The sequence below is a fragment of the Pongo pygmaeus genome, chromosome 19, assembly GCF_028885625.2.
Source record: "Pongo pygmaeus isolate AG05252 chromosome 19, NHGRI_mPonPyg2-v2.0_pri, whole genome shotgun sequence".
In the NCBI taxonomy this organism is placed as follows: domain Eukaryota; kingdom Metazoa; phylum Chordata; class Mammalia; order Primates; family Hominidae; genus Pongo; species Pongo pygmaeus.
In genome coordinates this window covers 71,421,332-71,443,766 of record NC_072392.2, presented here as the reverse complement: position 1 = coordinate 71,443,766, position 22,435 = coordinate 71,421,332, and the positions used below count along the sequence as shown (strand labels likewise).

The 22,435-nt window shown below is 53.4% G+C and overlaps 2 protein-coding genes across 2 annotated transcripts; one reads left to right on the top strand and one right to left on the bottom strand.

Annotated features, from left to right (window-relative positions):
- Positions 1-669: 669 nt before the first annotated feature.
- On the top strand, positions 670-20,431 carry GPR179 (G protein-coupled receptor 179). Its single transcript, XM_054456063.2, has 11 exons — positions 670-1,463; positions 5,453-5,561; positions 7,269-7,356; positions 7,776-8,011; positions 8,845-8,913; positions 9,295-9,404; positions 9,724-9,962; positions 10,153-10,291; positions 10,939-11,044; positions 11,580-11,726; positions 13,454-20,431. The coding sequence occupies exons 1-11, from the start codon at positions 670-672 to the stop codon at positions 18,542-18,544; spliced, it is 7,128 nt and encodes a 2,375-aa protein (XP_054312038.2). The 3' UTR covers positions 18,545-20,431.
- On the bottom strand, positions 4,450-5,081 carry LOC129016633 (10 kDa heat shock protein, mitochondrial-like). The gene has a single exon (XM_054456062.2). It carries the CDS (start codon positions 4,969-4,971, stop codon positions 4,663-4,665), a length of 309 nt encoding a protein of 102 aa, XP_054312037.2. The 5' UTR covers positions 4,972-5,081; the 3' UTR covers positions 4,450-4,662.
- Positions 20,432-22,435: the final 2,004 nt, after the last annotated feature.

The following is a 22,435-nucleotide window of genomic DNA, read 5'->3' as shown; positions in this document are numbered from 1 at the left end:
GTACAAAGACGAATTACGGTACTATTAGGCTGTCTTTCCTACCCTCGACATCCCCATTCTCAAATCCCAGCTCAGCAGCACGGGGTCAGGGGGGTGCAGGCAGCCAGAGCAGACTGCCAGGAGATGCAGCTTGGCCCCTTAGTGTGCCTGTTGCAATTGCTGCCAGGAGCCTGAGTGGAGCAGAGGGGTGGAGAGAGAGGCACAAGCTCATCTGTGGTTGCTATGGTGCCCCATCCTGGATTTGCCCATCTCTCCTAATGGAGCAAAGGGCAGGCAGAGGGAGGGAGGGAGAAAGAGCACAACTGGTGCCTTCGTCTCCCCTTCCCTCCCATCTCTCTCTCTCGGGAGCAGATGTGGGTGGGGGATGGAGGGAGCCTGGATACTGGATAGGAGGGGAGGAAAGAGTGGGGTGCCGGGATTAAGAGGTTTGAGATAGGGGGCCGCACTGAGAGAGGAGGGGGCAGGGCCCTCATACCTACATCCAGAAGCCAGTTGGTGACGTTAGAAGAAAAAAGGAGGCTAGCCGGCACCAGCGTGAGAGGGAGAGGGAGAGAGGAAGAAGGAACGCCAGCATAGGAGGCGTGGAGGCAGACAGCCCTCAGACTGCAGCCAGCCTCTGCCTGGGCTCTCCTGAGCCTGGACCCCAGGGTCCTGAGAGCTGCCCCAAGGATGGGCACCAGGGGAGCAGTCATGCCCCCTCCTATGTGGGGGCTGCTGGGCTGCTGTTTTGTCTGTGGCTGGGCTCTGGGGGGTCCGCGGCCCATCCGCTCTCTGCCCTCTCTGTCTTCCCAAGTCAAGCCAGGATCTGTGCCCATGCGGGTGCCCCCAGAGGGGGCCGAGGCTGCCCTCGCTTATCTCTACTCTGGAGATGCCCAGCAGCTATCGCAGGTGAATTGCAGTGAGCGCTATGAAGCACGTGGGGCAGGAGCCATGCCAGGGCTCCCCCCAAGCCTACAGGGAGCAGCGGGCACCCTTGCCCAGGCCGCCAATTTTCTCAACATGCTGCTGCAAGCCAACGACATCCGTGAGTCCAGTGTGGAGGAGGATGTGGAATGGTACCAGGCACTGGTCCGCAGCGTGGCCGAGGGAGACCCAAGAGTGTACAGGGTTTTGCTGACCTTTAACCCTCCACCAGGGGCCAGCCACCTACAGCTGGCCCTGCAGGCCACCCGGATTGGGGAGGAAACCATCCTTCAGGACTTGTCTGGGAACTGGGTGCAGGAGGAGAACCCACCTGGGGACCTGGACACCCCTGCCCTGAAGAAGCGGGTGCTGACCAATGACCTAGGGAGCCTTGGCAGCCCCAAGTGGCCGCAGGCAGATGGATATGTGGGGGACATGCAGCAGGTGAGGCTGTCTCCTCCTTTCCTGGAATGCCAGGAGGGACGGCTCCGACCTGGATGGCTGATCACACTCTCTGCCACCTTCTATGGACTCAAGCCAGACCTCAGCCCAGAAGTCAGGTAAATGGGTTTGTGCAGGATTTGACGCATGTGTGGGGATGTAGGGGAAGGAAGTACAGGTCCCCTCAGCTGTCCCTGGGCCATTTGGCACGGACATGTGCATGCCTGGGGGGCACAGAGATGTGGGTATTTGTACTCAGTTGTGTGTACTCACAGTCGGCTCTGGGAATCTGTAACTATCTGTTAACACATACAGGTGTGACTGTACATGTGTATAAATCAATCCATATTTATCTGGGTTTATGTGCTTGAGCACATGCAGGAATGTCTGTGAGTCTGTGCATATACAAATAGATATACATATGTAGCATACATCTATATGCAGGTATACACATGTGTGTAGAGATATGTCAGTATAGCCCGGTGCGGTGGCTCACGCCTGTAATCCCAACACTTTGGGAGGCCGAGGCAGGTGGATAACCTGAGGTCAGGAGTTCGAGACCAGACTGACCAACATGGAGAAACCCCGTCTCTACTAAAAACACAAAATTAGCCAGGTGTGGTGGCGTATACCTGTAAACCCAGCTACTCAGGAGGCTGAGGCAGGAGAATTGCTTGAACCTGAACCCCGGAGGCGGACGTTGCAGTGACCCGAGATCACGCCATTGCACTCCAGCCTGGGCAACAAGAGCAAAACTCTGTCTCAAAAAAAAAAAAAAAAAGATGTGTCAGTATAGACAGGCAGAGGTCTTGGCCCCCAGGCCTGAGGAGGGAGTATAAGAGGCAGGAGAGGTCTTGGTGTGGATGACAGTGACAATCTATGCACCAGGCTTGTCAGTGGTGAGCTGGGTGGGTACTCCAGGGGTTCAACCTGGTGCTCTCTAGCAATTGAGAGCTGTAAAATGAGGCTTCCCAGGAGAAGGAAAACTTTTGTTTTTTTTTTTTGAGACAGAGTCTCGCTCTGTCGCCCCGGCTATAGTGCAGTGGTGCAACCTCGGCTCACGGCAGCCGCAGCCTCCCAGGTTCAGATGATTCTCCTGCCTCAGCCTCCTGAGTAGCTGGGATTACAGGTGCGCACCATCACACCTGGCTACTTTTTGTATTTTTAGTAGCGACAGGGTTTCACTATGTTGGCCAGGCTGGTCTCGAACTCCTGACCTCAAGTGATCTGCCCGCCTCGGCCTCCCAAATTGCTGGGATTACAGGCGTGAGCCGCCATGCCCAGCGGAAGGAAAACTCTTGAGGGGGCTTGGAATCAATGCTCTTTCTGCCAAGGAGCTGGCTGAGTCCCCAGGGCCATCTCCTTAAACCAAGCAGGCCCCACTATCCTGCCTGTCCTGACGCAGAAGCTTGTGATTCTCCTCCAGTAACCTACCTCCTCCCGTAACCTACCTCCTCCCTCAACCACAGGAAAGAAGGACTGAGGGTCCTATTGGGAAGGGAGCAGCAACTGAGCCTAGGACTGCAGGGCATTCAACAATCAACACTGCTCCAGCTCTGTGTCCCCATTCATTGTTCCCAGCAGGGTTCCCCTCCTGCCAGCAGGCAGCCTGGCTCCTTGCCAGCTCAGCCCAGAGCAAAGGCTGGGGAGCTGCTGGTCCAGGCAGTGCCAGGTCAGGGCTCCTCCATTTCATATCTCCTTTGCTATGATCAATTCAGACCTGGCTTGGGCAGAGGGAGGAGATGGTTAATAGCTGAGCTGATCTCTGTGTGTGTGCCTGTGTACATGCATGAGGAAGTGTGAAAATCCTCTTTAGAGATCATCAGAGCCCTGACTCCTGCCATGTCTTGACATGCTCCCTGTCTCTACTCCTTGATAGAAACCAGGAAATGATAGGATATCAAAAAGCTGAGGGGTGGAGAGAACAACCTAGTAGAAAGAAGACTGTTGTCCACAGAGACAGTGAACATTCATAATACTGGAGAAATGGAATGCATGCATGCCCTTCGCACACACTGCAGGTGCTGGGCCAAAGTTTGCAAAGACTGCATTGTCCCCAGATCTAGTGCCTGTAGGGGCAGAAAAGTGTGATCCCTTTCCTCACTCATCATAAGGGTCACAACACTCCTATAACAAAAGACAGATTAGCAAGAGAAAGGCATAACAAATTTATTTAATCAAAGATTTGTTTGTTTGTTTGTTTGTTTGTTTTGAGATGGACCCTCGCTCTGTCACCAGGCTGAAGTGCAGTGGCGCGATCTTGGCTCACTGCAACCTCCGCCTCCTGGGTTCAAGCGATTCTCCTGCCTCAGCCTCCCGAGTATCTGGAATTACAGGCATGAGCCACCATGCCCAGCTAATTTTTGTATTTTTAGTAGAGACAAGGTTTCTCCATGTTGGCCAGGCTGGTCTCGAACTCCTGGCCTCAGGTTATGCGCCTGCCTCGGCCTCCCAAAGTGCTGGGATTACAGGCGTGAGCCACTGCACCCCGCCTATTTAGCCAAAGTTTTACATGACACAGGAGATTTCAGAAATGAAGACCCAGTGGCAGAGGCTCAGTGGCTTACACATATAATCCCAGCACTTTGGGAGGCCCAGGTGGGAGGATGCCTTGAGTCCAGGCGTTCAAGACCAGCCTGAACAATATAACCAAAGCTCGTCTCCACTAAAAATAATTTTTAAAAACTAGCCAGGAGTGGTGGTACATGCCTGTAGTCCTAGCTACTTGGGAGACTGAGGTGGGAGAATCACTTGAGCCAAGGAGGTGGAGGTGGCAGTGAGCTATGATCATGCCACTGCACTCCAGCCTGGGCAACAGAGCAAGACCATGTGTCTGAGAAAAAAAAAAGAAAAAATAGACTCAGGGAAAACCGTTCATTTTTATGCTTAGATTCCATGAAGTATGGTCAGCCCTGTAGAACTGTGATTGAACAAAAAAGTCTATGATCTAATGGTAGTAGACCAAGTAGGGAAACTCAGCCAGGCCTCTGTTCAGCTTCCTCTTGGCCTCTCTATGTAGCAGCCTTCCTCCCAGGTACAGGGCAGGATCCCTCTGGAATGAGGGTCATATGACCTACTTACTATCAGTCAAGGCAGGCCAGAGAATTTCTTTTTTTTTTTTTTTTTATTCATTTACATATTTTTATTTGGAAATGTTTATATCAGTACAAGGAAACAATTTTGGAGACACTGGATGTCATTAGTTATCATTAGTTTATTATAAAAGAGAAATATGGAAATTATTTACATGATGAAAGATTTCAGAACTTCAGTGGAATGGGCAGCTTCATGTTGATGCCATTTCAATAGTGACTTATTTCAGTCTACGTACTTTCCAAGAATGTCACCATCTCTAAATAGGAAATAATCCTTGTCATCTAGAACTACTTTGGTGCCTCCATATTCTGGGAGAAGAACTTTATCTCCAACTTTCACGCTAACTGGTTGGATCTCTCCACCCTTTCCTTTGGAACCCGATCCAACAGCGACTACTGTTGCTTGCAATAATTTTCCTTGAGATTTTTCTGGAAGCATAATGCCTCCTTTGGTTACAGTTTCAGCAGCACTCCTTTCAACCAATACTCGGTCAAAGAGTGGAAGAAACTTTCTAAACGCTTTTCCTGCCATGACTTCCTCCGCCTCAGACTCGTACTCTGCTCTAGTGTAGCGCCGCAAGGAGAGACTCGCGGTCCGGCCCTGGCGACACGTGAAAAAACCACCCAGCGCGCAGGCGCGCTCGCCCCCGAGAATTTCTTTATGACCAGCTCCTACACAGAAAGGCAGGGGAAGATGAGAGTAATAGTTCTTGGTTTTATATCTTGCTCTGGGGGAGGGGGATTCTAGTTTCTATGACCTGCCTTGGGGAAGGGGAATTCTGGTTTCTAGAACTCACTTCAGCTGGGAGAAAGAGGGGCGGGAGACAAGAGAGAAGGAGAAGGTCGGAGAGACCTTACTTCTGAGCCCTTCTAATCTCCTTTAGTTCAAAGTCCTCAGCATGCCAAAGTGCCATAATTCGGAGCATTGTTTTCTGGGCCCCAACAACGCCCAGGGACACACGTCCACTTTGGCATCCATCACTGTGCCCCTAATTGCCAGTTTACTACCGTAGGGGGCAGGTGCAGATGGACGTAGATCTCCAGAGTGTGGACGTCAATCAGTGTGCAAGTGGCCCAGGCTGGTACTCTAACACACACCTGTGTGATCTCAACAGCACCCAGGTAAGGATGAGGAGGATGGGGGGCGCTACTAGAGTCCTGCCTCCCTCCCTTTTTCCCATCACTGCCACCACGCAGCTCCCAGGAGCAGCAGACAAAGCTACCCCAGCATCTCAGGGCTTCAGGGGAGTTCCTAGTGATTGGCAGAGGTGAGATACCAGGCTTTTAAAAAGTCAGGTCACCTATAGCCTGCCCTCCCACCCCCTAGTCCCCCTACTCCTGCCCTCATTCCTTTGAAAGTTCAGTGTTCTTTCTGTCTGCTCTCCTTTCTGGTACTCAGTGCTCCAGGACCCCTCCCAGGGCGACTTCCTGAGCCTCAGTTACTTATCTCCTTTCCTTCCGCCGGGAACACATTCTTCATGTAACACAGCTCTGGGCTCCTCTTGGCCCACAAAGGATGTTCCATTGGTCTATCTACAGAAGGATATTCCATATTGCTGAAATAAATGGAATTGCTGGTTGGGGTATGGGAGGAATCTAATCAACCAAAGAGCTCGAAGAGGCCTGGGACCAGTGAATGTGATGGAACCTGGGCCAGATACAGGTAGATTCAAAGTTACGGGTGCAGGTGACTCACAATGATGGAGAGCACTGGCTGGTAATCATGCAAACCCAGTACTGGGAAACTGGGAGGCCAGTGAATTCACCCACTCCATGGTTGCAATCACTGCATGCTTGTTCCTGAGCTGAGCCAAAGCCAGGGCGAGCCCTGTGGCCTGCTGGGGCTGGTGGGCATGTTGTTCTGTGTGCATAGGTGGTCCTACTGCTCTTCAGGGCACATGTATCTGAAGCTAGAGGTGGAGGGATGGAAAAGGGCTCCCACCATCCAGTTCACTGTTTAACCCAGACACATTCACTTCTCTGGGTGCGTGTTTGTCTAATTGTGCAGGCTGTGACAGGAACAGAGTGTAGTCCAGTGGTCCAAGCAAGAGGGGAAGTTGGGCCACAGTTTCACAAGCACCACACACTAACCCTACTAGGTGAGGTTAGGGGCTCGATATAGAATCTTCCAAGGTTAACCCCTTTATTTGCATCACTGATGTCTGTTCCCAGCTACTCCCCACAATAGATCTGACCTCATTTGTTCATATTCCCTGCCTGGCTCTGAGGTCTGCTCTGTCCCCTGCCGGGCAAACGTCAATAGGAGGAGGTGGAATAAAGGCTGGCCTTGGCATCCCACCAGCCTGGCATTAGCCTGGCATTAAGGCTGGGAAAAACAGTCCTGTGCCAAAGCCAGATGGTCCCTGATGAAGGAAGCTGCTCCTCCGTGGGGGGCCTTTCCAGTCCATTTGTGTGCCAAAGATGGAAGCTGATGGGGACCCTTTGAAGTAGGATGTAGGTACACAAGGTATGGCTGGGCTCAGAACTTTCCCTACTTCCATCTCCCCCAGTACCTTGCCCTAGCAAGAGCTGGCCACTAGGAAATGGGTCCTATGAGGCTCCTGTCACTGCCAGTCTGAACAAAAGGGTGATTTCTCCCTGTACTCTTTGCTTAGGGTCTCTTTGGGAAGAGGCAACAGCAGGGGTCAGGTAGGGTTTCCACAGAGGGAAGGCTTCCCAAGGACTAGAGAGGGCTTCTGGAAGGATTCCCTAGTGTGGACCCAAGTCCCATAGATAAGGAGGTAGATGGACCCTCCATCTCTCCCAGGAGGGAAAGTTCTTCCAGAGAAAGCCCCACATAAACACATACTGTGTTTGTCGTCCCCGTAGTGTGTCCCCCTGGAGAGTCAGGGCTTTGTTCTTGGCCGCTACCTCTGCCGCTGCCGACCTGGATTCTACGGGGCAAGCCCCTCTGGGGGTATGTAAGTGTGGTGGGGGCCAGGCATGCGTTTTACAGGAGAGGCTGGTTGGGAGGGTACATCTGGGGAAGAAAGCCAGACTGGGGTGAGACACTGGGAGGGAACTTGTGAGGCAAGGGCAGAAGGTTGAGAGAGGCAGGAGAGGCAAGCAGGTTGCAGTGTGGGAGTGTCTACACCTTCTGAGTATGAGCCTATAACATGCAAATATGATGCAAGTTGGCCTCTCAAGGAGCCCTAGCCTGGTGTCACCTCTTCCTGGTACTCTGCCCTCCCAAGGAAGCACCCATTCCCACTTGTCCCTGGAGCCCCAGATCACAGGAGAACAGGGAGAGGGCTGTGGTGACTATCAGGGAAAAGGCTGGGATGTCAGGATGCTCTAGCTGGGTCCCTCTCCCTGCACTCATCTTGTTCTTTATAGGGTTAGAGAAGAGTGACTTCCAGACTACCGGGCAATTCGGGTCCCCAGAAGGCAGATCTGGGAGACTGCTGCAGTGCCTGCCATGTCCTGAGGGCTGCACCAGCTGCATGGATGCCACACCATGCCTGGTGGAAGAGGCTGTGGCGCTGCGGGCCGCTGTGCTGGCCTGCCAGGCCTGCTGCATGCTGGCCATCTTCCTGGGCATGCTGGTCGCCTACCGCTGCCGCCGGAACAAGGCAAGGAAGGCCCCACACCTCCCACACACATGTCCGACCCATCTCAACTGGAGGCCTGAGACTACCTAAGACCAGAATTTAGGAGAAATTGGTTCTAATCTTGATTCTAAATCTAACTCACTGTGTAGCATGATGCAAGTGATTTCTCTGCCTTGGACCTGCTTCCTCATCTGTAAAATAAGGGCATTGAACTTGATTCAATAAATGCTAGTTGAGTATCTACTCTAAGCAAAACACTGCCTAGGCTCGAGTGGAAGTGATCTGGGCCTGCATGGAGCTCCCAGTTTAATGGAGGAAGCAGACATGTAAATAAAATGACAGCGTAGTGAGATGGGGGCAAGGATGGAGGTGTCTGTCAGCTGCTGTGGGAGCTTACAGAAAGTCATCCTACCTGAGATGGCATGGGAAAGACTTTCTGGATGTGACATGAGCCAGGCTTGAAGGTTAACTGGATACTTACTGGGCCAAGAAGGGGTACCCTATTCTAGACAAGGGAGAAGCCTGACGCAACGCTTGAGGAATGCATGAGATCCCTTCCAGCTCCAGCAGCCTCTGATTTGAGCCTAGGTCTGCAGCAAGGCCCTGAGCGAGACTGGGAGGAACACAGGGATGTGTGTGTGGGAATGATGTGAAACCTTGGCCTTAGCCATGTTTAGTGCCAGTGGAGTTGAGCCTGGGGTAACAAGGGGCATGGCTGTGGGCAGAGAGGGCAGAGCCAGTGTTACAGGGTGAAGCCTTAGCTCAGGGTCACTGAGTGACCGTTCACATAGGCCTGAGAGCCTCTAGAACCATCGTCCAGACTCTGCTCACATGCCTCTCTCCTTGCTTCACAGAGGATCTGGGCGTCTGGAGTGGTCCTGCTGGAAACTGTCCTTTTTGGATTCCTGCTGCTTTACTTCCCTGTGAGTCTGTGGCCACAGGCTGGCCCCACCTTCCAGCATCCCCCACAGCCAAAACCTGGCACCCTCCAAGCCCCAGAACCCTTCTTCTTCTCTGCCCTCTGGAGGGGATTCAGAGACCACAGATATCCCCTACTCTTACCCACAAATGGCAAGCTGGTCTATGAGTTCTGGAGCCCCAGGCTTAAAGGAGCTCTGTGACTTGCAGTGTGATTTAGGGCAAGTTACCTAACCTCTTTGACACTTCAGCTGCTCCTCTGCAGAATGAAGGTGGTGAATGGCTCTATTGCAGGGCTGTTGGGAGGATCCACAGTGTGCTTAGCATAGGCCTGGCCCACAGCAGAAGCACAGTGGAGAGCAGAGATTTTTGCCCCTTCCCACCAGGTCTTCATCCTATACTTCAAGCCCAGTGTATTCCGCTGCATCGCTCTTCGCTGGGTGCGGCTGCTGGGTTTTGCCATCGTCTATGGCACCATCATACTCAAGCTTTACAGGTACGGCCTGGGGCAGACTTTGCTCTCATGCTGCTCATCCCAGACCACCCCAGCTCACTCATGGAATGGTGTTTTTCAAAGCCAGACCCTTGCCAGCCCCACTCCCCTGTACCCCCAAGGCCAACCCCCATCACCATAGCCTTGTCCTCCATGTTACTTTGTGGGGGGGTAGCAAAAGGCAGCAAATCACAAAAAGGATGGAAGGACAAGTACCTGTGTGGAGGAGAGGGCAGCAATGAACAGAGACCAGGGCGCTGGCACCCTCTTCGTGATCCACCCAGGTCCCTGCCATCCACCCTGTGTATTCTAACCCTCGCAGAGTGCTGCAGCTGTTTCTGTCTCGAACAGCCCAGCGGAGCGCTCTTCTGAGCAGCGGACGGCTGCTGCGGCGCCTGGGGCTGCTCCTGCTACCTGTGCTGGGCTTCCTGGCTGTGTGGACTGTGGGCGCCCTGGAGCGAGGCATCCAGCAAGCACCTCTGGTGATCCGAGGCCACACTCCCAGTGGCCGCCATTTCTACCTCTGTCACCACGACCGCTGGGACTACATCATGGTTGTGGGTGAGCTGCTTCTGCTGAGCCCAGCCTTACACTGGTCCCTGACTCTGTGCCTCCAGGGTTCCTCTTGTTCTGGTTCTCCTGACTTGTCCCCAGACCCTGAGCCCAGGCTCCCCCCAGCACATCTTTCAGAGAAAGGGGTGGGACAGCTGCTGAGGTGGTGCCGGCTCTCTCCCTCCCTGCCTCCCCGCAGCTGAGCTGCTGCTGCTGTGCTGGGGCAGCTTCCTCTGCTACGCCACAAGGGCTGTGCTCTCGGCCTTCCACGAGCCACGCTACATGGGCATCGCCCTGCACAATGAGCTACTGCTTTCCACTGCCTTCCACACGGCCAGGTGAGGATGGACTCATCTACCCACACCCCCTTCCATTCTAACACCACTCCTCACCTCTCCCAGGTGAGGTGCCCCCATCCCATCCTGGCAACACTGCTACGCCTCAGCACGTTGAGGAAGGCCCCCACTTCTGGCTCTCCCTACCCCCCATATGCCCCTTCTGTACTCCATGCCTGGCCAGGTGAGGAGGCCCCCAACACAGAAGAGGAGGAAGAGGACCTTCCTCCTAACTCCTCACCCCTCCCAAAGCACCTCTCCAGCACCCCAACATACCCCTTTCCACACATGCTCAGTCCTCCCTGCCTTCTCTCCTCACTCCTCAGCCATAAGAGCAGCAGGCTGCTGCTTGTCCATAACGACCAGGCCCTGTGGTGGAGGCAGAGTTAACCCACAGAGTGGGCCTAAGAGCCTGGAGCACAGGTCTGTGCTATACACAGCCAAAGAAAGTGAGCTGGAGTAGTCTCGGAGGGCTTCTTGGAGGTCGGGATTAACAGGATTGAAGTGGGACCTAAATCCTGGAGAGGGCAGAATGCCCCCTCATCCTAAGCATATCAGGGTTGGGGCTGAGGTGAAACGCCAGTGAGAAGGCAAAGCAGAAGAGGCAACTCCTGCCTGCAGTAATGACCTGCGCCCCCATCCCGCCCCAGGTTTGTGCTGGTTCCCTCCCTGCACCCGGACTGGACCCTCCTCCTCTTCTTCTTCCACACCCACAGCACAGTCACCGCCACGCTGGCTCTGATCTTCATCCCTAAGGTGAGGCCCTCCCCTCCTGCCTGTGAGGTGGACCCCAGCCCCTCTGTCAGGGGCACTGTGGAGCTGTTGTCCCACAGCGCCCTCTGCAGGCCAGGGTGAGGACGACAGAAGGTGCTGGGTGAGTGAGCACAGTGCCAGGGGCCCTAAGCTAGGAGCCGACTTGAGTGGGGACACTCTCTGCTTCCAGTTTCTGGGCAAGGGAAAGAAAAGCCAGGGCTGGAGGGGCTCCCTCCTGCAGCTGGAAGGTTGGCACACTCTGAAAATCTACTCAGAAGCAGGTATACAGGGAGAGGTGGGAGAGCTGAAGGACCCGGCTAGGAATTGCAGGGTCAGGGGCTTAGAACCACCCTGCTCTCTGAGCTAGAGAAGGTCAGGGAGGATGAAGGGAGTAAAACTCTAAAGATCCCCAGAATTCCAAGTCAGAGAAGGGGGTGAAGCGTCACAAAGTAAGGACGCATTCCACAGGGCAGGTGAGTGCAGGAGTGGACAGGGAGCCAGGGCAAGTCTTTTTCCCACTCATATGCGCCTCTGCCAGTTCTGGAAGCTAGGGGCTCCTCCCCGGGAGGAGATGGTGGATGAGGTGTGTGAGGACGAGCTGGACCTGCAGCACTCAGGCTCCTACCTCGGCAGCAGCATCGCCTCAGCCTGGAGTGAGCACAGCCTGGACCCTGGAGACATTCGGGTATGTGCCACCCTCCCCGCCTCCTTTCAATGCTAGCTTTTAGGAACTGGGCAGAGGGAGGACTGGGCCCTGCCACCTGGGCTATGTGCCACTGCAAGTTCTCTTCCCTCCAAGACCTGCCCTCTCACTTCTCCACTGGCCTAAACTGATTCCTCTGACTCTATTCAAAGGAGGCCACACACACCCAAGTGGGAAGACCCCAAAGCCCCAGAAGCAGATCCCGGAGGCTCAGGCCATGTGGCAAGCTAGAGGCAGGGCCGGGAGTGGAGCCCTACTCCTTCGCATCCTCCACTCTCACTCAGCAGGGGCATCAGGTCGGGGGCAGACTAAGAAACCCCTCAGCTGGCCGGGCACAGTGGTTCATGCCTGTAATCCCAGCATTTTGGGAGGCTGAGGCAGGCGGATCGCTTGAAGCCAGGAGTTTGACCAGTTTGGCCAAATGGCGAAATCTCGTCTCTACTACAAATACAAAAATTAGCCAGGCATGGTGGTACATGTCTGTGGTCCCAGATACTCAGGAGGCTGAGGTGGGAGGAGGATCACTGGAGCCTGGTAAGTTGAGGTTGCAGTGAGCTGAGATCGCACCACTGCACTCCAGCCTGGGTGAAAAAGCAAGATTCTGTCACACACACACACACAAAAACAAAAACCTCAGCCCCCAGCAAAGCAGGATGGTTGGTGCCTAGGGCACCTAGGGCCAGCCTAGGGCCAGCTGTGGGGTTGGGTAGTTCAGGCAGTGAGTAGCCACCAGGATCCCCTTTCCCTGGACCTGGCAGGTCTTAGAGGAAGTTCTTCCTGGGTCTACACTGGAAGAGCATGCTTATTCTCATTTCTGTGCTCAAGGGTATCATTATAGTTACCAGAACCCTAACAAGAGGCTCAGTGGGTAAGATACAAGGAGAGCTGATAATCTAAGCCCATTGTTTTATACAATCCAGAGTCTAGGAACCATCGTGGGAAGCCATTCTGTCCACCCCCTCCACCTCTACTGGGGCCGTCTGCACATCTGACTTGTTTACAGGCTCACAAAGCAGAGTCCTCCGCATCTCCTGAGTCCTTCCTTGTTCCAGTGCCTCTGCCTGTTTCCCCCTTGTATCCTCACCCTCTGAGCTCTGCCTGCCCTGCCTCCTGAGACCCCCATCCAGCTGAAGGGCCAGGGAGTATGGAGGGGCAGCTCCACCCCTGACCCTCCACTTTCTGGAACACAAGCCAATCTGCGGCCCCTATGCTGGGTCTGGGGAGAAACCCAGAACAGAAGACTTTTAAAGCCCCGTTCCATCATTTACACCCGAACACTGCACATTTCATACCCACTAGTCTCATCAATCTCATATAATGCTCTTAAGGAAGTTAACACTGGTCACCCAGGTAACGTTGCTTTACAGAAGATCCAGAGGCTCAGAGGGAGGGGTCATGAAAACAGCCTCCAGGGACACAGCATATTGAGTGTCCCCAAGCTACTAACTTCCCACTAGACCACAATGTCCCAGAGAAGGGGGTACACCTGAGTCCTCCGAGCTGACTGGATCTGGCTGGGACTCAGGTTGGCAACTGGTCTCACAGGAACAAAGAGGTGAATTCTGAGAGTTTTAGAAGGAGGGAAGAGATACAGCTTGATAGAAAGAGAGCCCTAAGGGAAAAAGGTCTAAGCAAGGGCTGAGAAACAGCCAGCCAGGGGATGGAGAGAGCTCACCTGCAGCCCTGCTTTCCTTCCTGCTGCCCCACAGGACGAGCTGAAGAAGCTCTATGCCCAGCTAGAGGTCCACAAAACCAAGGAAATGGCTGTGAACAACCCCCACCTGCCCAAGAAGCGAGGCAGCTCACGCCAGGGGCTGGGCCGCTCCTTCATGAAGTACCTGGCGGAATTCCCCGAGGCCCTGGCCAGGCAGCACTCCCGGGACTCAGGCTCCCTGGGCCACGGCAGCCTGCCCGGCTCCTCCCGCCGCCGGCTCCTCAGCTCCAGCCTCCAGGAACCCGAGGGGACACCGGCTCTGCGCAAGTCCCGCAGCACCTATGACCAGCGCAGGGAGCAGGACCAGCCTCTTCTTGACTCACTGCTGAGGAGGAAGCTGGCCAAAAAGGCCTCTCGAACAGAGAGCCGGGAGTCGGTGGAGGGGCCCCCTGCCCTGGGCTTCAGGTCAGCCAGCGCCCACAACCTGACGGTGGGAGAGAGGCTACCCAGAGCCCGGCCCACCTCTCTGCAGAAGTCGCTCAGTGTGGCCGGCTCCAGGGAAAAGGCCTTGCTCATGGCCAGCCAGGCCTACCTGGAGGAGACCTATAGGCAAGCAAAGGAGCAGGAGGAGCGGAAGAAGGCCGAGGTGGCCATGGCCAGCCTGGTGCGGAGGCCATCAGCCAGGAGGCTGGAGCCGCCTCGAGGGGCCCCCCTGTCAGCTCCACCTTCCCCTGCCAAGAGCAGCAGCATGGACAGCTCTCACACCTCTGGGAGGCTTCATGAGGAAGCTGGGAGAAGGCTGCCTCATCCACCCATCCGGCACCAGGTCTCTACCCCCATCTTGGCCCTGTCTGGGGGCCCGGGAGAGCCAAGGATGCTATCTCCGACCTCCATCTTGGCTCCAGCTCTGCTGCCAGCTCTAGCTCCAACCCCAGCCCCTGCCCTGGCACCAGTCCCAGTATCCCCCCAAAGCCCCAACTTACTCACCTACATCTGCCCCTGGGAGAACGCAGAACTGCCAGTCAAGCAAGAAAATGTGCCCCAGGAAGGCCCCTCAGGGCCAGAGCGAGGCCCCCACTCCCCTGCCCCAGCTCGAGCCAGGCTCTGGAGGGCCCTCTCTGTTGCAGTAGAGAAAAGCAGGGCTGGGGAGAATGAGATGGACACAGAGGATGCACATCACCGGAGGGAAGCTAACGATGTGGACGAAGACAGGCCCAAGATCTTCCCTAAATCCCACAGCCTCAAGGCCCCTGTTCAGCAGGGTTCCATGCGCAGCCTGGGGCTGGCGATTAAAGCTCTGACCCGTTCCCGGAGCACCTACAGAGAGAAGGAGAGTGTGGAGGAGAGTCCCGAGGGGCAGAACAGCGGGACTGTGGGAGAGAGTGTGGGGGCACCCTCCCGATCGCCCAGGCTAGGCCGGCCCAAGGCGGTGAGTAAGCAGGCCGCTCTTGTTCCCTCCGATGACGAGGAGTCCCTCCAGAACCAACAGAACGCTCACACCAGCAGGATGCTCCAAGTCTGTCAAAGGGAGGGCAGCAGGGAACAAGAAGACAGAGGCAGGAGGACGACCCAGGGTCTAGGGGAGCGGAAAGCTGAGAGAGCAGGTAAAACAGGGCTCGCCACATCGAGGCAAGTTTCCAGGGACAAAAATATCGAGCAATCAAAAGAAGCCCCTGTCGGGTGGCAGGAACTGCCCAAAGCTGGCCTCCAGTCCCTGGGCAGCGCTGACCACAGGGTGGCAGAGGTATGCCCCTGGGAGGTCACTGAATCAGAAACGCGTCAGCCAGACAGTGGCAACAAGGCCGAAATCTGCCCCTGGGAGACGAGTGAAGGAGCCCCTGAGTCGAGGGCACTAAGACAAGACCCAGGTGACTCCCAAGAAAAGAGTGGGGAGGCCGGGGGAAAATCGGAGCCCACAGATGTGGTTCCCACGATGCGGAAAAAGCCAGAGAGGCTGGTGAGGGAACAGGAAGCAGTGTGTCCCTGGGAGAGTGCCGATGGAGGAGATCTGTCCCCTGGGTCAGCTCCTCAGGACCCTGGCAGAATCAGAGACAAATCTGAGGCAGGGGGCAGTGTGGAGGCCAGGAAGGTGGAGACGCCTGGGTGGGAAGCTGCTGGCCCAGAAGCTCATACCCCTGACATCACCAAGGCAGATCTGTGTCCCTGGGAGGCAAGTAAAGGAGGCAAGGATGGGAAACCGGCCCAAGAGGTAGTGAAGGATCTCCCTCAGGAAAAGCAGAAAACCAGGAAAGCAACCTTTTGGAAAGAACAGAAACTGGGAGGAGACTTGGAGTCTGTTTGTCCATGGGAGAGTACAGATTTCCGGGGCCCCTCAGCAGTCTCAATTCAGGCCCCAGGAAGCTCCGAGTGTTCAGGGAGTTTGGGCAGTGGCATTGCTGAAGTGTGTCCGTGGGAGGCAGGAGATGCTCCTGCTATCCAGAAAGCAGACATCTGTCCCTGGGAGCTGGATGATAACATGATGGGGCAGGAAATGCTGAGTCTGGGGACAGGTAGAGAATCTCTTCAAGAAAAGGAAAAAGCCTCCAGAAAAGGAAGCTTTGGAGAGATGGGGGAACAAACTGTGAAAGCAGTGCAGAAATTAGGTCAACAGCAGGAGTCAGTTTGTCCCAGGAAGAGCACGGTCCCTGGGCACTCCAGCCCATGTCTAGACAATTCCTCATCCAAAGCTGGTAGCCAATTCCTACGCAATAGAGGAAGCAGAGCAACGCAGGTGTGTCCACAGGAAGATCTCAGGCCGGAGGTACAGGAAGCAACACCTGCCAAAACAGAAATCTGTCCCTGGAAGGTAAATGAAAGAACAAGAGAGGAATGGACATCAGCACAGGTGCCAAGAGGAGGAGAATCTCAAAAGGACAAGGAGAAAATGCCTGGAAAATCAGAAATCAAAGATGTCACAGCTTGGGAAAAGCCTGAGGGGCAGATCCAAAAGCAAGAAGCGGTCGGCCCCTGGGAGAGTGTGGACCCTGGCAGCTTCTCCCCACAACCACGTCCTCAAGACACAGAGAGACTCCAAACCCTTCTCCAGATGTCAGGCAGTGTGGGAAGCAAAGCTGCCGACATTTGCCCTTTGGATGTGGAGGAAACCTTGACTGCTGGGAAGGCAGAAATCTGTCCCTGGGAGGTGGGTGCTGGAGCAGGGGAGGAAAGGGCTTTGGGAGCTGAGGCCATTAGGAAATCTCCAAATGATACAGGAAAGGCTTCTGCAGATCTTGGACCCAGGGAGACAGCTGTTACTGCTCCAGAGAAGCCACAGAAGCCAACCCCAGAGTGGGAGGTGGCTTGTCCCTGGGGGAGTGTGGGTCCAGGGGCCTGTTCTCAGCGTTCAGGTACTCTAGATGCTGATGGACCAAAAGCTGGGTTCCAGGAACTGGATCATATGGGGTGCAGGCCAGGTGAAGTGTGTCCCTGGGAAGCACAGGAAGCTGCTACCAGTGAAAAAGCCAAGATCTGTCCCTGGGAGGTAAATGAAGGAACTTCTGGGAGGGGATTGGACCAAGAGACAGGGAGTGAATCAGCAGAGCAGAGGGAGAAAGCTCTAGAAAAGGGGAGACTCACTTCCCTGGGAGAAGACGTATCAAAAGGGATGGCAAAACTGTGTCAAGAACAGGAAGCTATTTGTATTTGGGAGAACAAGGACTTGAGGGAATCCCCTGCTCAGGCCCCCAAGATCTCAGACTTGCCCAGCAGCATGAGTAGTGAAGTGGCAGAGGGACATTCCTTGGAAGCAACAGAGAAGAGGGACCTGAGACAAGACCCAAAGACAGGTTCCTTCCCAGAACACATAACCCAAGAAAAAGCTCTAGCTGCAGACACAGAAGAATTCACTACTGAAGATGGGGAAAAAACAAGCCATGAGCTACAATCCGTCTGTCCATGGGAGACCACTGCCCCAGCAGGTTCCTTCTCTCACCTAGACAGACAGCGCCCTGACCAACCTAAAGCCAGCTCCCAGAGACTGGTCAGCACTGGGGGCAGGGCTGCTGACGTGTGCCCATGGGATGTTCCTGACGTGTGCCCATGGGATGTTCCTGATGCAGGTGTGTATAAACCTGACAGCAGTGCCAAGGCCGAGACCTGTCCCTGGGAAGTGACTGAAAGAATCCCTGTCAAAGGGGTGTCAGGGCAGGATGGAAAAGGGGACCCTCAAGAAGAGAAAGGCAGAGCCCCAGAAAAATCAAAGCCCAAAGGTGTGCTGGTTCAGAAAAAGCCAGAGATGGCAGACTTCAGGCAGCAGGAGGCTGTGGGTCCCTGGGAGAGTCAAGATGGCAAGGGTCTGTCCCCACAGCCAGCCCCAGATGCTTCTGACAGAAGCAGAGGCAGTTCTGAGGCAGCAGGCAGTGTGGAGACCAGGGTAGTGGAAGTGTGTCCATGGGAAGTGGTAGAGGCTCCCTCTGCCAAGAAAGCAGAGATCTGCCCTTGGGAGGCGGATGGAGGAGCAGCAGAGGAAGGGGAACTGGAACGAGAATCACAAGGGCAAGGAGAGATGTTCCTTCAGAAGGCAGGACCTGCAGGGACGCAAGAACACTTCTCAAAAGCAGCAGCAAAGCCCAGAGAGCAGGAGGCAGTCTGCCCTGGGGAAGGCACAGGCTCAGGAGGGCTCTTGCCCCAGTCAGGTGTCCTGGACCCAGAACTCAAAGTCAGCCCCAAGGAAGCAGACAGCATGGGGAGCAGGATGGCAGAGCTGTGCCAATGGGAAATCACAGATCCAGAAGGAAATAAAATAAAGGGTACCATGGCAGACATCTGTCCTGGGGAGGAAACTGGAGTCCGATCTGAGGAATCTGGCCTCCTGGCTTTAGTAGCAACTCGGAGAGAATTTTTCCCCACAGCTCCTGAAAAACCACTATGCCTTTTAGTTCATGGGCCTCTGGATCACTTCTTTCCAGAAAGCAAAATCCCCTGCCCCAAGGTAAGCAGGCCAGCCAGTACTTTCACTCTAGAAGGTGTCAGAGAACTACAAGGACCTTCAGGGCTTGAGCCAAGGACCAGCTTAGCCCCAGAGCCAAGTCTCCAGGAAGCTAAGGCTCAGTCTTCATCCTTAACTGAAGACTCAGGCCTAGTGGCTTTTGAAGCTCAGTATGAAGAATTCACCCCTCCAACTGTCTATCCTTGGGATTGGGAGTAACAGCCTTATTAGGTGAGGTCAAACACAGAGCCAGCTTTCAGGAGCCAAGGCCCTTTCCAAGTCCAAGTGTTCCCAAAGAGCTGAATCAAAGACAGCTTGGCCACTTCCCCTCCTTGAGAAGACCAGAAGTCAACTCATCCCAAAGACAAATTGCATGAAAAGGGTACAGCTTGGACCCCAGTGGGAAGGCCCACCCTCTCTTTACTTCTAACTTTTCTTCCTGTTCGAGGAAACAAAGACTGGACACTGCTTCTAAGGACTCCTCCCATACACCTACAAGTACTCACAACACAAACCACCCGAGTCTGGACACTCACCCACAAAGCCAGTGTTAGGGATGAAAAAAGTCAGTTGTGCCCAGCCTACCTTCTCTCACAGGGAGACCCAATTCTCTGAAGTCTACGATGGAGCATTTTTTGAGAAGAAACTAAACCATACGAAGTGTTGGCAACATAGGGATGGTGGACCATAGAAGGCTATAAAGGCCACCATAGGAAGATGAAGAGCCATTTAATTGAAGCTGAAAGATAAATTGGGGGAAAAGCTAAAATGACTCAAAATAGGGGCCTGAAAATGCTTTTAGGACCTTGTCATTTTGACTTTGAATCTCCTGTTTCTGCTTTATTGCTTCTCATACCTGCCCTGCTTGACTGCTGAAGCAGAAACAATCAGGCACGCTGACACCCTTATCAGCATCTGGCATCCAAAGCAACATCAGAGAGAGAGAACACGGAAGAAAAGCAATTTCCCCAGGTCCTCCCCACAGTCAAGGGAGTTCTTCCTTCCAGACATCCTTGTGTGCCTCTTGCTAGTTTTTTAGGGGGTCTCCCCCTCTTCCTGCCCTAGCTCTCACCAGTCTCCAGAGCTCATCTCACTGGCTCATTTCCTTCCCCCTAGCTTTTCAGCGCTGCCACAACAGGACCTCTCTCTTTTGTCAATGCAACTGGAGTCAAGGGGAATCTCTGGTTCTGATGCAAGACCCACCCTCCCTCCCCAACCCCTTCCCGCCCAAGAATCACTTGCTCAGTAACAAGAGGCCACATCAATCTCCTTCCAGAGGAGCTCAAGAAAGGCGGTCCTGTACACAGCCAGCACTCTTCTTCTGCCCTCTGAAAGAGGAGTGCTATGGGGCAGGTTAGAAGCCTGAGGGCCGGGAAAAGGGCACTGTGTGAAGACAAAGCCTTCTTTCTTAACGGAGCTCTCTCTTTTTGGCTCGACTCCCTTCTCTCGTCAGTTCAGGCTACACTTGCTTAAGCAGTACTAGATTACAAATTGCTGGGATTAGATGATAATACCAGAGGGAAAGGAAGAAGGAGAAAAACATACAAAGAAGTCCCAAGATTGGCAAAGGGAGGTGGGAGAGGGGGGAAGGGGCAGCTAGAGAAGGCAGAGCTGGACAGGGGCACTAAAGATGGCAGTAAGTCACACCCTCTAACAGTACAACAGTACAGACATTGATGTCATTCATGGGGAGAAAAAGACGAAACAGGGAGACCCAAAGGGAAAAAGAGCCGTTAACATCTAGCCTGCATGCAAATATGCTGGGCGGTTATGGGACTTCACAGAGAAAGTAACAAAGTACTCCATTTCCAAAAGGGTACAGAGGAATGAAGTAACCTACTGTCTTTTGGGGACCAGATGTCCTCATTCTCTTACCTAGGGCCCTTATTCTGGCCTTTTGGAGCAGTAATTGAAATGTGTTGTTGTTCTGGGCTCTGGCTAGTTAGCCTTACAGCTTCTGAGCTAAAGTGGATTTTGCTGTGCACCCCAAAACAATCCCATTGGGTCTGGTCTAGCTGGAAACAGCAAAGTTGCCGCTAAACACACTCTTGTGAAATAAACCATGGGGGGGGGGGGGGGGGGGCGGGCGGAAATAAAGAATGCTTTTTCTTGACATTGTAGTTGGTTCTAGCTTATTCATAATGATGATTATCTTTTTTAACATTTTTAAACAATAACAGAAGATAGATAAGGAAAGAACAATGCCTGCTCCAAAGCTCAAGGTGCACTGCAGTCTTGGGACTTTGGGTTATCTGGCTAATGCTCTGCTAGTGCCCAGGTCAGTGCTGACACTGCAGATGGTCTCTGCCTGGTCCTTCTAGCCAGCCCCTCACATCTGGAGGCCATTTGCTCAGCTGGATTTAATCCCAAGGGGAAATGGAAATTGCACTCATCCTCTGGCTCTCTGGTGGCAGCTACTGCTTAGCTCCTATTTAGGATTATCTAGAGAACCCCGAGATATCCAGGAGAGTGGGATGAAACAGCTTATTTGAAGCACTATTTTTACATATTCAAAGGAATCAATGTATCATTTGCCCACTAAGTGTGCTTTTTCTTTTTTTTCATTTCTTTGCTTCCTTACCCTGCAAGGATTATTTCCCCTTCCTCCATACTCCCTGGCAGTGGGTCCTGCTCAAAGCACGTCCCTTCTCATTTTGCCTTAATCCAGGCTCAGGCAAATAGGATGTGACCAAACCTCGCTTGGGCAGTAATTAAAGTGATGTACACTTTAAGCCAAAAAGGTTGGGACTAAGTAGCATGATGAGAGTGGTTGATGAGAGACACCAGGGCTGTCTCTTCCCTAAGCATACATATCTTTGTTTCCATAGTTAACACTTAGCAGGCCGGGCATGGTGACTCACACCTGTAATCCCAGCACTTTGGGAGGCCGAGGCAGGTGGATCCCCTGAGATCAGGAGTTCGTGACTACCCTGGCCAACAAGGTGAAACCCCGTCTCTACTAAAAATACAAAATTAGCCAGGTGTGATGGCGCATGCCTGTAATCCCAGCTACTTGGGAGGCTGAGGCAGGAGAATTGCTTGAACCTGGGAGGCGAAGGCTGCAGTGAGCCGAGATCACACCATTGCACTCCAGCCTGGGCAACAAGAGCAAAACTCCATCTCAAACAAACAAACAAACAAAAAAAAACACTTAGCTGCTGTAAAAACATCAGTCTTCCCTAGTGAAGCCTGGTTTGCTGCTTTGCTGAGGTAGTAGCTTTATAGAGACTGGAGAGTTAGGTTATTTATCCTTGACCAGATTCCAGTTTCTTTGGACTCTACTCTCAGGACAAGTTCAGTACAGATTAATCTTTACTTTAAGTGACAGATTTCTTCAAAGAAAATTTTAAGCTTGAGAAAGAGAAGTATGAGAATTTAGGTCCTATTTTTCAAGAGGAGCCCACACTGGACTGATAAAAGCAACAGTACTATAAGCTAAGTTTATTGCTGGTACAAAGTAATTTATCTGGTCGGGTGGTATAGTGGCTCATGCCTGTAATCCCAGCACTTTGGGAGGATGAGGCAGGCAGATCACCTGAGGTCAGGAGTTTGAGACCAGCCTGGCCAACACATAGTGAAACCCCATCTCTACTAAAAAAAAAAATTCAAAAATTAGCCAGGCATGGTGGCGCATGCCTGTATTCCCAGCTACATGGGAAGCTGAGGCAGGAGAATAGCTTGAATCCGGGAGGTGGAGCTTGCAGTGAACCGAGATCGTGCCACTGCACTCCAGCCTGGGCCTGTCAGAGCAAGACTCCGTCTCTAAAAAACAAAATAAAACAAAAACAAAGTGATTTCTCTTGTCACACTCAGATGACCTAGGACACATGGGCGTGTGAGGTCCCACACCCTTTTAACAGCCCATCTGGAGCTAAGGAACAAGGAGGGGCTGGCCTATTTTCCTCTGCACAGGTTCATACTTTTGTACACTCACCTTCAATACTGGGCTGGAAAGAACAGTCCCTATCACCAAGTGGTGCTAGAAATCAGGGAACCAAGTACTGCAGATGAATTTTCCAAATGTAACAACCTCTCCATGGCCCCTGCCTCCCCCAACACTTCCTTATACAGCTAATAATTAAGAACACAATCAAAGGCTAAGGGATAAAT

What these genes read in the sequence shown, in the direction of transcription:
- GPR179 (XM_054456063.2), top strand. Translation starts at nt 670, where the DNA reads ATGGGCACCAGGGGAGCAGTCATGCCCCCTCCTATGTGGGGGCTGCTG. An exon ending in ACCGCTGCCGCCGGAACAAG is followed by an intron (nt 8,012 to 8,844) that starts GCAAGGAAGGCC and finishes CTTGCTTCACAG; the next exon opens with AGGATCTGGGCGTCTGGAGT. An exon ending in ACTGCCTTCCACACGGCCAG is followed by an intron (nt 10,292 to 10,938) that starts GTGAGGATGGAC and finishes ATCCCGCCCCAG; the next exon opens with GTTTGTGCTGGTTCCCTCCC.
- LOC129016633 (XM_054456062.2), bottom strand. Translation starts at nt 4,971, where the DNA reads ATGGCAGGAAAAGCGTTTAGAAAGTTTCTTCCACTCTTTGACCGAGTA.